Source organism: Erigeron canadensis, chromosome 9 (assembly GCF_010389155.1).
Source record: "Erigeron canadensis isolate Cc75 chromosome 9, C_canadensis_v1, whole genome shotgun sequence".
Lineage (NCBI taxonomy): Eukaryota > Viridiplantae > Streptophyta > Magnoliopsida > Asterales > Asteraceae > Erigeron > Erigeron canadensis.
Genome location: NC_057769.1, coordinates 21,447,952 through 21,466,402, shown reverse-complemented (window position 1 = coordinate 21,466,402; position 18,451 = coordinate 21,447,952). Strand labels below are relative to the sequence as shown.

General features: G+C 34.0%; 1 protein-coding gene across 2 annotated transcripts; it reads right to left on the bottom strand.

The window, feature by feature from the left end:
• Positions 1 to 13,794: 13,794 nt before the first annotated feature.
• Positions 13,795 to 18,232, bottom strand: LOC122581707 (pheophytinase, chloroplastic). 2 transcript variants are annotated; one of them, XM_043753965.1, is made up of 6 exons: positions 18,111 to 18,232; positions 16,070 to 16,803; positions 15,680 to 15,906; positions 15,382 to 15,573; positions 15,078 to 15,234; positions 13,795 to 14,138 (listed from the first exon to the last, which is right to left on the bottom strand). In XM_043753965.1, exons 2-6 carry the CDS (start codon positions 16,784 to 16,786, stop codon positions 13,899 to 13,901), a joined length of 1,533 nt encoding a protein of 510 aa, XP_043609900.1. In that variant the 5' UTR covers positions 16,787 to 16,803; positions 18,111 to 18,232; the 3' UTR covers positions 13,795 to 13,898. The 2 variants fall into 2 exon arrangements, with proteins under 2 accessions (XP_043609900.1, XP_043609899.1); XM_043753964.1 differs by lacking the exon at positions 18,111 to 18,232 and adding an exon at positions 17,943 to 17,970.
• Between the last annotated feature and the right edge of the window lie 219 nt (positions 18,233 to 18,451).

Below are 18,451 nucleotides of genomic sequence, written 5' to 3'. Positions count from 1 at the left end.
GTGTTGAATATCTGAATTTCATAATTAATCAATAGACTTTTGATTCCCCGAATTGTAGTTATAAAAATAATATAATTTATCTTTGTCAAGGTATAGACAATCGGTATATCTCATAAATTTGCTCTCAGAGCAGGAGGTATGTATCCAGAATACCAACTCAGCATTACATCAATGTTCATCATTCAATCTATTATAGATAGTTATGGATGCAGAATCATTTCAAACGCAGAAAATCATTTTTTTCATTTTCTATTTAATACATCACATATATTATTTTATAATAGGGATTTTGTAGGTTATGCCTAATAGGTACATGAGTTTTATATTAATTAGCCATTAGTTTTTAGTTACAAGTGATAACTTACAATTAATGAGATTAATATCTTTTTTCTTATTTGATTTTATTTGATATTGTTTGTAATGTGACACTCAGTTGGAAATATTTCATTTGTTCGCCTCAATGTTATTCTTATAAAAGCCTTGCATTTACATCTTGTAAAAATCTGGTTTCTTTGTACTTTTGAATGATCAACCAATTTGACGTTCGGTTTTTCTTGTCGATGACAAAAAAAAATCTTGATGCTTTTTTTCTCCATTTTTGTTGGCAAACCTTCCTTTACATATTGAAAACTCATTCCTTTTTGCAAAATTTTGATAAAAAAAAAAGAAGCTTCTTCTTCGCTTATAAAACATTGACCTACAAAAGGTTTGTCAAAATCTTTGTTTGAACTTACATCGAAATTGATATTTTCTTGATTAACATTTGTAATAGTTTCATCTATGGGATTTCATTTAAATAAAAAAAAACTTGTTTATGCATATCTTTTGGTTTTTAAAAGAGGAATGACTACTAAAACAAAACTATAGAAGAGTTATGTTAAAAATATGTATAAACATCTCCTGTTTATAAATGAGAAATAAGTGGGAAATTTTAGAGAAATATTATTTCAAGAAGTAATTTAAAGATCATACTATAATCAAATTCTTATAAGAAAATACTAAAAAATCTTCAAATAATATTTGCTATGCTTACACTTTGTAAGAATTGATATGCAAAATCACCGAGGAGGTCGTTAAATCCAATTGGGATGAAAGTTCATTGTAATATAATTTCTCATATTTTATGTACTAAAAACAATATCAAATAAAATCAAAGGTTAGAATTGGAATAATAAAAAATATTAATCTCATTAATTGTAAAGTATTACTTGTAAATAAAAACTGATGTCTAATTAATGTAAAAATTATGTGCCTATTAAGCACAGCCTAGAAAATCCCTTTATAATTAAAAGTAGAAAACACTCAAACCAAACTAAAAGTACATTAACAGTCGTCCAAAAGACACATTAATATTAAACCTAAAATTACATTAATAATAAACCACTTCAAAGTATTAACAACATGCCAATAACAAATACATTTTTTTACTCTCTTTATAACAACTCGATCGGTTAGTGAAGTAAAAAAAATATTAACTTAATTTACATATATCACATACTCGTATAATGTAGGAATAAAGAAATCGTCTTAAAATAATGTGTTCATGTGGATGTTTAACCATTAAAAGATTATTATAAACTTGAGAGTGTAATATACGTGGTTAACAAAATCAAGTGCCAGCAACTAGTCACTTTAATTATGAACAACATTATCTTTCTCTGCTAGCCACTAGTTTCATTTTATGAATAACTCATCTTTTTTCAATACTTACTTCCATTCTAATTGATCTTTTATTTCATTTTCTAAATTCCAGAATTATTTCTCATAAATAATGAATCGAGAAACCCAAAATAATGATGATTATAGATTAATAATAATGGTTCTAGAAATCATCATCTTTTCCTACAATGTGCGTAATCAACCATAGTCAAGAAGAAAAAGAAAAACCAGCAGATCGAGATTGATAGTTACACGAATCCGGCCTTAAGCCAATTCTATTTAAGTATAAGGTAAAAAAAGCAACATGGTTGGATCAGTGGTAAACACCCTTGCCCTGGAAACAGAGGTCATGGGCTCAATCCTCATCCCATGCAAAGGTTGGAGGGACTTTTCTACTATTTAGGTAGAAACTGGAAGTAACCTCTTTATTTAGGTAGAGGTAAGGTCTGCCTACATCTTAACCTCCCCCATACACCGTTGAGGTATTTAAGCTCAAAAACCCACGAAAGACGGCACTGAGCAGTTAATTATTTTTTTTTATTTAAGTATAAGGTAAGTTTTAAATAAACCATTATGTTTCTCACCTTTACTATCCTATATTAAATAACTAATTCATCATGCTATAACAAGGGGGAAAATTACCCTTTTGGTCATTTAACTTGACACGTTTTTCACTTTTAGTCACTAAACTTCAAAAATTGCAAATTATACACTGAATTTGTTACTTTTTTTCACTTTTGATCACTGCGCCCAGTTTCGTTAGATTTGCTCCGTTAAGTTGCACAGATTCGTTAGTTTTTTTCACTTTTCGTCCTTCCAATTATTCCATAACTAAAATCGATAATCTACAAACTTCAGTGATGAAAAGTGTAATTTGCCTAATTTTTTTTTATATATACCTCATTCGTCCAATTTTAAATATTATTATTTTGATTTTTTCTTAATATTTTACTTTTAATTTTGACTCTAAACATTTTTATTTATAACATATAGTAGTTGGTGTAAATTTTATCAATGAAAAATATATTTAATAATTAGTTCATTATTATATGTTTTATAACAAATTTATATAACATAAACAAAAATATTTATGGTTAAATCATAAGGTGTTATAGATTATCAAAAAAACCTACAACATGTTGCTTCAGATAAACATTACAATATCTTATTTTTATTTTCGTTTATTAATAGTTAATAAAATGAATTAAGAAAAACTATATAAGTTTATATAACACACACAAAAAAAAAATTACGGTTAAAGTAGACATAAGAAGACTCGAAATTCAAACATAGTCACTAAATAAATCTATCTTTATAAATAAAAATTTCAATAACAATTATTTCATCGTCGTTATAAAAAAACAATTATTTCATCTAATCAAAGTACTGTATAACAAATAGATAGTAACTGTAAACATAAAAAATTTGTTTCAAAACATAGTAAATGAATATGTATTTTCACTAATCGGCCAAAACAATATATAAAACTTGAAGTTGGACCGATTATCGATTTTAGTTATGGAATAATGGGAAGGATGAAAAGTGAATGAAAATTAATGAATCTGGGCAAGTTAACTGGGAAAAACTAACAAAGTTGACGTAGTGACCAAAAGTGAAAAAAAGTGACAAGTTCAGTGTATAATTTGCAATTTTTGAAGTTTAGTGACTAAAAGTGAAAAACGTGTCAAGTTCAAGGACCAAAAATGTAATTTTCCCATAATAAGGTATACTGAATTTGATTTCCACTAACAGCCAGGAAGAAAGTTTCAAGCCGGACATCAGCATATACATGAAGAACCCCGAATTCTTGATCGGCGCGGAATGAGGTGTTATGGAGAAGTGCACGGTGCCGACTGCCATGTCATTGATCGTGGTCGGCATTAAATTAAGCACCATACCCCATGCTCTTAGTGTTATTTAAGTGATCCATTGTTCTATTGTTTGTGGTTATAATCTCCTTTTTCAGATTGGACAACTTGTTTATACGTATGCATTTTGTATCAGTATATACGTATTGTTGTTTTTTATTTTTTAAGAATATACATATCAAGTATATTCTAGTAATTGTACATTATAGTTCGTCGAGATGCATGTTTTTGGTATTAGTGTAATACTAATAACGTATTGAGACATTGAGTAGCACTGAAACCAAAAATAATGAAAAGTAAAAACGGACCTCGTAATGAATTGGATTCTGTACAAGATTTTGGTACTGTTATCGATTCGAACTTAGGGTTTTTTTTTGTTTTTTTTTTTTTTTTTTTTATCCCTACAGATATCACGTCCCTTTCTGTTTTCAACAACTTATGTATTATTTTTGTTGTTGTTGGTACGTGGAATAATATGTATTACCAACATCACTTCCAATAATAGGAATTGATAATGTGATAGATATACATAGAGTATGCAATATCTTTTACTTACTCGATACTACAAACTTCTCATTTACTTGGAAAAGTACATGAAGATTTAATTTAGTTTTATATTTTAGGGAACAACCGAAAAGCAGAAACCAAAAGATGAGTCGAACTCTAAAAGGGAAAGCCCTTTTTTGTAATTAGGGTTGCCAATTTATGGTTATCAAATCTTCAAGTGATAATTAACATATTAGACAACTTTGATTTTAGCTTTGTAATAAGCCGAAATTCGCGTAGTTGATTGGAAACGAGCGTTTTGCCATTAGCCTCATTGTTGTATGCCAGTTTATGCTTTCCATGGTCATTGATTTTGCATGATCATTGACTAGTTAATCTCATCTTTATTCACATAGGAAGGTATTTACAATTGAACCATAGAATATCATCCACAATGATCAGGGCAATGTAGTTAAAATTCGAAATTATCAAAATTTTGGTAGGTGAACGACCTATATATAAGTTAATTTATAACATAATCTATTTAGGAAACTCATTTATGAGTCAATCTATCTTATAACTAAAACAGAAAATTTGAGCACACTTGACAATACTAAGATCCCTATTCTAGCCTAAACTTCCTAATTACTCTCCTAGCTTTCTTCTTTTTTCCTTTTTTTTTTCTTATTAAATCATAATATTTAAAATCTACATAAATCTTATCATATTAAAACAAATCTTTTTAAATTCTAAAGATATATATTATTTTTAAAGCTCTCTTAAGAAGTTATTATATATATATATACAACCTAAATAGAGCACATCAGGAGGAGCCAAAATAAAAAAGCAGACGTCCTAAGCAAGTTGGTTTCCCTAACTTTTGACCACTTAGGATAAAAAGTGTTGGTAGAAGTACTGAAAGAAAGGTCAATCGAAGAAAACCAAATATCGGATTTAATAGAGGAAGAAGAAAAGAACTGGATGACCCCTATTTATGAGTTCCTGATAAGTGGGATACTACCGACGGACAAAGATGAGGCACGAAAAATAAGGATCAAGGCACCGCAATACAAGATCATGGATAAGAAGCTATACAAGAAAGGATTCGTAACGCCGTGGCTACGGTGCGCAGGACCAAAGCAAGCGGAAATGATCATCTGCGAAATACACGAAGGAATCTTTGGATCACACTCGGGCACCAGGTCTGTCGCTACAAAAGCCATGAGACTGGGGTATTTCTGGCCCACGATGCATCAAGACTCGGCTACATTACTAAAGAACTGTAAGGTATGCCAGCTGAGGGCCAACGTACCAAGACAACCAAAGAATGATTTGATTTCGGTAATCTCGGCATGGCCCTTCATGCAATTGGGGATTGACCTGGTGGGTCCCCTCCCACCGCAGGCAAGAAGAGGTTCCTGGTGGTGGCCGTCGACTATTTCACCAAATGGGTAGAGGAACACATAATATGCAGATTCGGAATACCGCAGACGATAATATCCGACAACGGGCCACAGTTCGCCAAAGGTACTTTCCCCGAATTTTGAAAACAACTCCAAATAAAGCAGTCTTTTGCATCCGTATACCATCCCCAAGGGAACAGACAGGTTGAAGTGACCAACAAGGAAATAATCAAAGGAATAGAAAAAAGACTGGGACGAAGCCATAAGGGATGGGTTGACGAACTGCCTCTGGTCCTGTGGGTAAACAGGACAACTCCAAAACGAAGTAACGGAGAGACTCCCTTTAGCCTGGCCTTCGAGACAGAAGCTGTAGCGCCCATAGAATTCCAGGTGTCAACAGGATGATAAACACGGAGGGAAACTCCGAGGAGCTACGGGTCGACCTAGAACTACTCGAGGAACGGAGAGAAGTTGCAGCCATCAGAGAAGCCGCTTTCAAAAAGAAAATAGAAAAGTATTACAAAAAAAGAGTCAATCCGACAACATATAAAGTATGGGACTATGTGTTGCGACTAAATAGCGCAAGTGAGAAGGAATACAAAGGAAAGCTAGGCCTAACATGGGAAGGTCCCTATCGTGTACTCACAGCCTACGGAAACGGCGCATACAAACTGGAAACTCCCGAAGGAGATCCGGTCGATAGGGCATGGAACAGCACCAACCTACGAAGGTTTTATTATTAGATGTCTTTCTTCACATTTTTATTTCCTTGTAAAATTAATTATGACGCCTAAAGTCATCCAATAAAGCAAAAAGACTCACATGGTATTTTCAAAAGCAAAATATGCATAATAATAATAAGAGGCTCATAGTCTCTTAAAGTCCCACGAAGGACATTAGAGGGTCGCAACCTCAGCACTACCTAGCGGCCAAAAGGGAACACGCTGACAGGGACGCCTGGAAAAATCACCCAACGGAACGCACCCCATTACTCTTAAAATAAACTATAAGCAAATAAATATGAAAGCATGTAACACAATACATAGACGATAAACAAAGTCTCCAAAATACATCCATAATATAGTCTAGTCCAAACGAGGCTTCACAGCCAGAAAGTCATGAACATCAGGATCAGACAAATGAGTAACATCATAAATAAAATTGCTTTGATACGCAGCCAAATTCCTGATAGCCTGGTCAAACAATTCCTTCACCTTCACATACCCAGGGTCATGTTTAGAATGAGTAGCAGAAATCACACCTTTTTTTCTTTGAAGTATTTACCACCAAATCAACCAACTTCACCGCTTCAGGACCAGTTGCAAGTGTTTCACAAACATAAGGGATCACTCAGCTCACCAAACCATTTACCTTCTTCAAAAGATTACCGTTCTCAAGATCTCTCTGCAGCAACTCATCATGACGCTTCGCCAAACCACTACGCAATGCCCTAACCACCACATCTTGCTCTGATAAACGTTTCTCCAAATCTGATATCCTGTCAAACAAATTCCCAACAACAAATTGTGATTTCTTTAACATATCTTGAGAATATTCATATTCTCGGCACAAACCACTAATCAGCAGATTTTCCCGATCACCAAGATTTTTTGACAAAAGCTCCTCCTCCATAAATTTGCGGGCGGTCGTCCCGGAAAAAGTAATAGGTGACACATTGGCGATACCCTTCCCCTTCTTCACAACAGCATCAACCACATCGAACGGCGAGCCAGAAGAACCAACATCATCAACCTTTCTTTTTGAAGACATTATACCCTAAAGATAACAGATCTGAAGCAAGCAAACACAAATGTCAGAAGAAAAGGAGAAAAGAAGATAGGGAACAGTATTTGGCGGCGGGAGTAAAAAGAAAGAGAAAAAAGACGACTACCAATAAAAAGGATTTTAATGCAGAAAGGAAGTAAGGATGCACCTTTTATATAACCAAGAAAGGAAGACACCAACCGTTGATCCAAGATATCGAGATACATGCACACCTGCCATACTTAAATACAAAAAGTAATACAACACAAAAACACCCCCAACAAATATAAATGGCAAGATAGGTCCAAAGGAACGGACTTTGTGCGCGGTCCCTCCCTTCGGACTGGGGGGCTTGATGGTGTACCCGCCCAGCGATATCACCCTGCGACTCGAAAGATCGTCCGTAACAATGGCCTCAGGAAGAACTAATAAACCATAAAATCAGTTTAGGAGGTTACTTGCTATTTATATGGACGGCAAAATTTAGGAGGTTATAAGAAGTCCACGAAATGACGGAAAACCCTAGACTACTTCCCAAGCAAAACCCCTATATAAGGGGAGGAAAAATGATCTCGAAGGCGGGACAACACCACGACATAATCATCGCAATGCTACTACGACAAAACACACGATCATTTCACAAGAGAAAACTCATCTTGTTCGATAGGCGTAAAGAGGCTAGAACCCTACATTTTTGTTAGATAAAAAGAAGACAAACATTGGGTCATGTTGAATATTGAAACCAACACATATTAATCATCATCTAACACATAGAATCATTTTAACATTTCTCTTTGATATATATATTTAAGAATTTGCATTTTTAATTCAAATTCAAACATTTTAACATTTTAACCTTACAAGTTTACAGTATGTTTAAGAATTTGCATTTTTAATTCAAATTCAAACAATATGTCTAGAAGTATATAGAATGAGCTGGTCCATATTAAAAGTAAAAGTTATATGTAAAAAAAACAAAGAACAACCTAAAATTAAAGATATATTACATAAACATCAAAATCGCAAATAGACAACATAAACAATTAATTTGTTTCGTTTGTAATCATTTCAAACAAAAATAGCAAAAAATATTACATAAAATGTTATCGGAATAACAATATAATAACTTTTGAAATATATCATAAACATAATATGTGGGCTCTGGCTTAGTAAACAATATCCTTCATCGCCCAAAATATCAAACTAAATTATTTGTTAATATATCAGGGTGTTCGCATTGGATATGATATTGTTTAACTCTAAGGGGGAGAGGAGTGGAGGACGGCATCCAAACGGCATGGCCATGCCACCGAGGGAACACCGACGTCAACAAAATGGCATGAAGCCGGCATGAAGGCTGGCGGGCTTAAAGCCCTGCGAGGGTTGGAGAAATCCGAACGTTGGGGGGAGCGTGCGAGGTGGGGACCAGCTGGCTTTTTTGACCGTTAACATCATTTAAAAAAAAAAAAAATTCCCTACCTCTTTATCTATATATACACTTCATTTTAACCAAAAAAATCACCAAACAAAAATACCACATTACTAAAAAATAGATTCTTTTTCCTCATCTTTTTCATTATGTTGTTATGTACTTTTTAATTAATGTTTATGTAATGTTTAGTTTAATTTTAATGAAATATTTTAAGTTTTTATTAAAAAAGAAAAAGTTTGATTAAATTAAATGAAAAAAAAATTTTTTGGGAGGGTTGAGAAGGTCATGAATGCCATTAAAAATGGTTGGAAGGGATGGTTGGGAGGGTTGAAAAGGAAAATTGAGTTGAAGATATTTGATTGGTGGGATTTGAGAGAGATAAAATTTTGGGAAGCATGACTCCTCTCCCCCTAACTTCAGTGCATGTAATTCCGTCATAACCCCCTTCCACTAATTTTCCCTTGCACATTGTCGCTCAATCTTCCTGCATTCCACAACACTCGTCAAACATGAGTATATCCTCTTTGTTTGTACATCCGATTAGGTTATGTGAATAGAGGGGTGTTTGAATACAGTTTTTCTCCCTTGTACGCCGATCGATATGTGTTTTAGATTATTTTGGGGTTTTTCCCATGATGATCATGATGATGATCATTTAGGGTTTTTGGTATTTAGGGTTTTTCCTGTCATAATGATCAAGAAGCTCTCTCCTTTTTTTCTTCTCCTTTTATAGTGCAAATATGACTTGGAAGAGAGGAAATAGGATGAGAACGAATCTTTTATTGCTGGTGGAGATTTCCTCTAATTTAGGAAGTGATATGACAACCTTTATTCGTGCTTATCCTTTCAGCTAAGGCTCTGTGCAGTCTGCGTATAGTAGCCTGCGTGTAGTCTGCGTCTATGCGTCTTCCTGAGTACTGATGGTCTAGTTGGGTACGTCATCACTCTTAATGATAGCATTCTTCCTTCGTATCTCATTGTCATGTAATTAATCTGAACTTGGTCAAGCACCTGAAAATAAAATAAATTATTTACCACCATATTTAGGCATTCCATACTACCAACTACACAATAAAATAACTTTTACATATTTAAACCACAAATATATTGATAAAATACATACCCATTTTTTTTATAATGTGCATAAAAAAACCGATTTTTATCAATACAATTATAGAAAAAAAATAAACTATAAACGGAGTTAACATACATATACATATATACAATAATTTAGTAAAACAATAGCAACTAATTAAAATTTCCATTCGAAAAATATAAATGTCTACATTACATTCATGATAAAGAAACATAACAATACAGTAAAACTGAATACAATAAGAGAGATGATAACTCATAAAATATGACAACCACCAAACTTAAGGATCTGCATGTATACCTTACGTCTTGCCTACATGTTGAATTTATCCCAATGTTGATTAATTATCCAGAATGAATGACACAGCTTAGAACACTTATTAAGTTCTACTAAGTGCCAAGTTTGTTCATTTAAGCTAAATTTAACCCAAAACTGACTTTCACACTCAACTTGGTTTTTTTTATCTCCAATCTTCATCTTCGATCTAGACCAACTTGTTCCTAGTTTGTAGCAAGTAGTATGCCTTGTTTACATAGTTTGCGTAATAGCCAGTTTATATTTATATGGCATGTCACAAGTAGAAATTAAAAATGTGGTATTCAGCCGGATTACTTGTGATGGACTCTCAAATTTGCTATTGGTATAAAAATTGAAACCGTATATATCCTTTTACCCCTAAGAAAAAAATCTAAATAATACATTAGGACTTAACAACAATTGCTCTTCTTTAAAATGAAGAATTCATGTTTTTTCTACAAGTATTAAGGAAATTGTTTGTTTGAAACAAACATAACGTTGTCATCGATTGTGTACTATGTGATAGAGCAGAAATAGCAAAAACTAAACAAACATTTTTTGTACGATGGTGATTATGGTCGGCCAAATTGTTGTTTGATGGTTTCAAGAATTTGAGTTGAAACTGATGTTAACAAGTTCGAGGTTGACAAAAGTATTACTTCTCTCTATGATTATGGTTCATGTCGATATAATAATAATAATACAGAAAACAAATAATAAGAAATGAGGATACTTAAGATTATTATTTAACTTTTGAGGCATTGATATTTTAAAATTTAGTAATTTATGGAGTGTAAACTCACTATCACAATTGACAGACAAGAGGTGCAGTCTTTTTTTTTAAAAAAAAACAAGGCCGGATAAATGTTTAACGCATGCGCCCATGTCGGGTTCTAATCTTGGCAATGGCCTAAAGGGTTTGCTCTCATGTGTAGATGGGTATAACATTGCTAAGGACCTCTTACCACATTTGCATGTGACAAGATTTGAATCAATGACCCCTTAGGAAGAAATAACAAAGTGGAAAACTCTTTAACCGCTGTAACCCTAATGGCAAGAGGTGCAGTTCTAACTCCCCAGATAGAAAATTTGACAAATTAACCATATTAAAATAAATTTAGAAGTCAAATATAAACTCCAACAAGGAGTAGATATATGCGACCATCAAGTTTTATCTATTCAGGCCATCAACGTAAAGCTCTCCGGAGCAAGGCGCCATTTTTCATTTTTTTGGTTTTGGAACGCCCGGAACATTACATCGAGAGGCGCTCTGGAGAGAGAAAGAGGGTGGGGCTTGAAGAATGGGACGGGTGAAAAAGGGAGTGAAGAGGACCTTCCTTCTGTTTCTGCTCATTCACACAATCACCACTAGTTTGACCCACAAAGAGGGCTTTCTTTTTTAAAGCCTTGCTCCAACAAAAACTAGATCTATACCCGGTCGTTGACCAGGTTAGAAACAACATATATATATATATATATATAATTTTCCTTATTTTGATAACCATTTTTTGGTAAGAACCATGGGATATCTCAAATTATATATATATATATATATATGGCTACCACTACAAAGAGAAAAAAGTAAACAATGTTTTGATCTAAACCATTGTTTTTTTGGGTTTGTTACAATGAGTTTGTTTTTTTGGGTCATGTGGGTTGACAGATCAAATGGGTTTGTTTTAGGTCAAATGAGTTGATTTTTTGGTCAAGTGGGTTGACGGATTGGTAGGTCAATTAAGTTGTTTTTGGGTAAAGTGCATTGGCGGGGTTGTAGGTTAAATGAGTTGGATTTGGGTCATATAGGTCAACGTTAATTAATAAGTAAATTAAATTTAAATGTTCAGGTTTACAGGTCGACTTAAAAAACTAAGATCCCAACTCGGACCCAATCCAAGAAAATTAGGTTGGCGGGTTAAAAATCTATGACGATTTTAGGACGAATTTCTGGTTCGGTCGAGTTTCAATGTGTGATACATATATTGGTTTCTTTTGTTACCCGAGCACTAATTGTACATTGGGATCTTGAAATGCGTAAATTGGTGAATATTTGTCAAAAGACTTAAACTTAGATTTAAAAATGATGCTTATAAACTTTTACTCAGGAAAAACGGGTGAGGGTGACGATGGTTGACTTCACCAACTGTCAACTTTAAAATTTCTATGCACGGGAAAATAACTTTATTTAAAATAGTAACTAAAACAAATATAAGTATAGTTATAAAATAATTAATTGGGATTGACAGATTGATAATATCGAACACAAACCTGACCTGATATCAATATTGAGTTTGAAATCTCAATCTAAATATGTCAATCCGTAAAGGCGTAAACCCAAACTCAACTACCAACCTAAAAAAATTAACGGGTTAAATGGATAGGTGAATTGATTTCAAGTCATATGACTTGATGGATTGATAGTGGCGGGTTGACTTCAGGTCATATGGGTTGGTGGGTTGACCCTGTCACCGACCGGGTATAGATCTATAGTATTCTTAATGAAATTTATTTACAGTATACATTCTTTTACTTTAATCCTTAAAATAAATACACTACCTCATTTTATATCAATTACTTTTACATTAGTAACCACACGTTACCATCACCACCACCCATCGCTACCACCACCGCTGCATTATAAGGGTACCCCACTCGTATAATACTTATAATCTATCGGTTAGCATGAAACTCAAATGTTCACCATACATATCAGACATTAAGGTTGTTTGCAATATTTTAAAGTGCTCGATTCACTCTAAAATGTTGAACTTCAAAATATTTTCAATCCATTGGTAATTTGTACGTGTCGTTCTATATAAAAATATAAAACATAAGAATTTGCTAATTGTACGTAGGTAAGTAACTTATTTGTATATAGTATACATGATTCAAAAAAGTGTAGATTAAAATAGTATTTAAATGGTTACCATATATAAAATAAGAAAGTTGACTTTTAATTTTAAGGGTTAAGATTGTTTTGATTATGAATTTCAATGGTTTAGATCAATAGTTAAAATTATTTTTTTCTCTTAGTTGTGGTAACCATTAATATATATAATTGAGATAAAGCCCCTTATAACTGGACTGCCATGTGTCGCGAGATACCTTAGGAGGGGCTTTAAAAAGAAGTCTTGCTCCGGATAGTCTAAGACACGTCTTTTTCATTTAGATATATGCGGTCTAACTGCAGCACATTGGAGCCTTGTTAGATAATAACCAACAAGAACGTTGATAAATAGCATCGAAGGGTGTCAGACGATTGACGACGCTGATATTTCTTTGGATAGGTAGCAGGTCCTCCGTTTGTTTGGACTTATCCGATTAGAGCGTGTGATAGGCAGTCATATTTTTAGATGGTTTAATTATTGGAAATTTTGTAAAGGCATAATTTCATACATTACAACCCACTTAATCAATAAGTTTCTCGATATAGTTTACCAGTCAAAATATTAGAGAAAATTTGTACCGAATGCCGCACCACATAGCACTGCTCTGCCTTTGGCATGGTACCGTTCTCAAACTGATTCAATTCCAGACTCGACTGAAATTTTGGACTAGTAGTGACTGTAGTCTATAATTACACATAGCAATGTCATTTTAAGTTTTAATGGAAGTAAGAAATAATGTAATGTTTCGACCCAGATGATTCTACCTGTGTGGCCGTGTGGGATGGCACAGTACGGTGTTTTTGGCATTAAAGTTTCGACCTGAGTTTTGCACCCACCTGTTTGTGTGCACCTGCTTGTGTGTTTGTGTTGAATAACAATCTTGTTATACAATCTCCAACCAAGCTACAAATAATTGATTTCTTTTATTTACATCTGAAATATTTATGCTACTACACTCGAGTATTTTACATTTTTACACAATATGCATATGTTCTCAACAAAGCTCCATCATCTGAACTTAATGGTGAGATCTTGTAAATGAGTGTTGAAAAAAGAAGTAAACCTGCTCCAGATTGACGATTCTGATCCATAAAACTGTACCCTTACCGATTTTTTTGTTCCGTCTCTCATGTATTCCAAATCCTTTGCAACATCAAACCGGCCACTTTCATCATCCAGCAATGGCAATGCTACAAAACCTTGTGACTCCAAGTTTTTTATCCACCCCCGTAGTAGATAATTTACTACCTGCATAATAAAGAAGGATTACGAAAGATTAGACAAGAGTAAGGGTGGATGGTCAAAAAGCACAGGGCAATCCATTTTAAGACAATAAAACTATTTCGGAGATTGTATGCATCAAAAATTGGGTTTAAGGATACTTTCAACGAGTTTGACCATTTAACATGTTCCCTTTCAAGCTAATTATCTTATACTAAGCCATTTGACTTTGTTTGAGATATAGTACAACCAAAACTGAAACATTTGAACTTTTTCATTAACCTATTTTCTTTGGTCTTTTTCCTCCTGTGTAAGAGATTATTATTATTATTAGAGACTAATAAGGCCATAGGCCACGGTTCTTGGTGTGGAGATTATTATCAACTGTTCTTAGGAACTTAGGGCCACTGGGGCATTAATCCAGATCATCTTGTCTCATTCTTTCTTTGTTTCCTGTTTTATTCTTATCAGTTTCTTTGTGTTGCTATTTTCGGGTCTTATATACATCAGCCACCCAGGACATATAAAAAAACCAACTATGTTTGGTCCCGCCATATAATGAAAGAATAGAAACGAATAAATGCTTTCCGTGGCCTAGTGATAAGGCATCCTAAGAGATCAGGGTTCGAAATTCACTGGGTAAACATCTTGGGATGGCCAAAACAAAAAGTCTATGCTATGGTCACAGATATACCGGTTAGGCGTACATCAACTTTCCCCAGGTGGCTTGAACAAGGATTCCTTTTGATTACCCATTTACCCGAATCAATGCCTTTGGTAACCACTAACCAGAAGGGTCCTTATAATCACATTATGTTGAAGCACGCCGATATGAGTAAACCCACAAACTATAAGCATAACTTAGTTACACAGATACTATATAAAACTGCTAAATGCCAACAAACTGTTCTTCTAGGGAAAAAGATCAACATAATATTAAGCTGATGAAACATAAAAGTTACATACCTCCGGAACTTCATCATGAGGGCAATGACCCGCAGGGCTTATCTGATAATAAGGAGCTTCAGGCAACTGGCTCTTCACCTGTAGACCCCAAACAGGTCTCACCCAAGGATCTTCTTTTCCATACATGAGGCATATGGGTACTTCACTTGTTTTACATCTACAATAGCCAAAAAAAAAGACAAATATAATTCACACCGTTAATAGAAGGCCCCCGACAAGGAGGGAAATGTTGTTACAACGGAAACCCCAAAATAAAAGATTTTTTAAACTGTTATGAAACCGGCACTGTAGTAGTAATAATCACCTAGATAAAGCCTCTCCAAAAGATAGGTTCCCTTGAGGAGCCAACATTATTGACGCAAAAGATGCAAGAGCTGCTGGGTGTTCTGTTACTTCAAGTATACGAGAAAAGACTTTATCTACATTTGTAGAATGATCTGCATAAACTTGTTTCAGTATCTCGTTAATGGTTCTGGGATCCTTTATCTTCTCCCAACTATATACATAAAACCCAAAAAAATTGATTAATAAGCTATCAAGCTAGAACATTAAGAATTTAAGATACTTAGGACCTTAACTGATCATAAAGCATAATAGCTTACACAATTTCCATGATTTTTCTGACACGCGGAGGAAGAGGAAATGTCCCAACTGAAGGAAACATTTGTGACAATTGCGGGTTTCTTACAGGGTTTGGGAAGAATCCCCAAAACGGCGTTGCATTCAGTAGCGTCACGCCTTTCACTAAATGAGGGTTACATGCAGCAAAGTAAAGTGCAACATATCCCCCAAGTGAATTTCCCACAATGTAAACTGGTTCCTTGATGACCTGTAACACATTAACACATTTTGGACTTTATCAAACTTCATTATTTGGCGTGATCATACAACTGTACCGGTAATGTCATATTGTCAAATGTCATTAGTTTTATATGAAAATAATCAACATGTTACTAAAGTGACGAATATTTATGTTTATTTCTGATGCATACCTCTTCAATAAAATACTGCACTTGTTCCTGCCACAAGTCGATAGAATAAACGAGGTCCGCTGCCCACGGTTCAGTTTTATCTCCGAAACCCCACAAATGATCATCAACTTGTAATTCATCATCATTCCATTGCCGATAGGTAGGATCCTCACTTGGCAATGACATACCCTGACCAAGAAAATCCATTGCCCATACTCCATAATCCCGACCAAGATCCTTTAACTGCTTTTCATAATGAAAGGATCCAACACCAAATCCAGGAAGAAAAAGCACTTGGGGTGTGCCAACCTTTCTTGGGCCTGATCTTTCAAAATGGATATTGAATTTGGGCTTCCATTCCTGCTGAGCACTACTAATTCGAGCATTAATATCACCTTTTGAATCATCAGGTAATCCTGGTATTAAAACTTTGGGGATCGACTCTCTTCTTCTTGTTACATTTTCAAGGCTGTCTTCTGCATCAATTACACCTTCAACGCCTTTAACAGCACGTACTGGTATAGACTTATGACTACTTTTATAACTGCTCAGATGAAAGCTAGCTGACAAAGTATTATGCAAAGCCCATACGTCTGATCTAACTAAACCACAAACAGATTCAAATTTTCTTCTTCTTGAGAAATTTGATGGATGTGATCCTACACTTTTCTCATGAATCTGCTGCCTTGAAGTCACAAATCGACAGCTTGGTAATGAATGACTTGAAATTATTTCCATACCGCCAAGTTTAGTTTCTGAAACAAACAACTTATATGATGTAAAAACATGAGATACAAAAAGATAACATAGTTAAATTTAACATAGTATTACTGATCACATATAATTACAGCAACTAAAATCAACCCAAGAAAGGTTGGTAATGAATGACTTGAAATAATTTCCACACCGCCAAATTTGGTTTCTGAAACAAACAGTATTCGTAAGCAGTATACCCTTGATGGTTGGGTTGCGCTGACTTTTTTCATAGTCATCGTTAGATGTTTACCAAGTGACGATTAACCCCGGTTCTCTTATGAGCCCATCAAGACATCTTCCCCCAGCCGGCCAAGTTGAATTCAATTTGAAGGGTGCTTAATATTGAACTTGGAAAAATTAACCTCCAAATCCAAACCAATAACTACCTTTTCTGTGACACTACAAAAATTTCCGCATATACTTTGATTTTTAAATCAACTTCTTTACTTGTACATAGTTCTATGAATTCAAAACTTATCAGTATAAATTGGATAACTAAAATTATTTTCCTATCATACTATTAGCGATTTTAGTGTCTTCAGTCATTTTTTTTTTATCATGATCTACTTGGGACTAGGGGATCTCAGGTTAAGCTTGACTCCAAGTTGGTGTGGTCGGAGTGCGCACCCTCGATTTCACTTACAACTGCAAGGGATCAAGGAGTTAGCTGGGGTCCAGAAAGTGGAACCTTATAGTCAATATGCATGTCTAAGGTCTCTCAAATCACGCATGAAAATTAACAACATACTCTTTAGGCTCGAAATTCTGTTTTCTTGAACTAGATTTTAATCTATTATCTTATTCGGGGTACGGATTTTGTGATGTTCTAAGGCAATTCATAGAGTCGAAATCATTTAAAGTGAAAGTAAACATATACGACTTAAAAGGCTAATCCGGTCCTCCACTAACCCAAATTCCTACACACACAAATAGATGACTATCTAAGGTACATAATTAAGATAAATCCATCTATAAAAGTTAAACTATAAAAATGGACCTAAAGGAAATTATCAAATTATAGTTACTACTTGTTATAAGCAGTTATTAAGGCAGATCTAACACGCAACGGATCATTTATTTACTATACAAGTATTAAAAACCTATGAAACACAAGTGAGTACTAAAATATCAACTGTACCCAATCCCGACATAATCGATACACGGGAAGGTGATATGTAAACAGTCAAACCTCCTCCGGCCAAAGAGAAACACAACAAGTGTTTGAATGAAATTATAACATACAAAAAATTTATGAACAAAATGAAGAGAAACAGGAATAGAAATAAATAAGTTATTGTTGTGTTACCTCAAAAATGATAGTATATAATACTAAGAATAATAATAATAAGAGGGAAATGAGGAAGTTTTGGGGGAGAATATATTATGGTGGAAATTCGGACATGAGTCGAAATAGAAATAGGAAGAGTGCCAGGGATAATTGCGTGTTAAGTTAGTCTATCTATCTATATCGATGACAATATCTACAACTATATATATATATATATATTATAAATAAAATAAAATTATTTCTAAAAGCTTTTTCCTATGTGTTATTCCAACATTTTTTTAAAGATATTTTTTAAAAATATATGATGTCATAATTGTTTTTCTTTATTTTTAAAAACTCTTTAAGCTCTTTATTTTCTA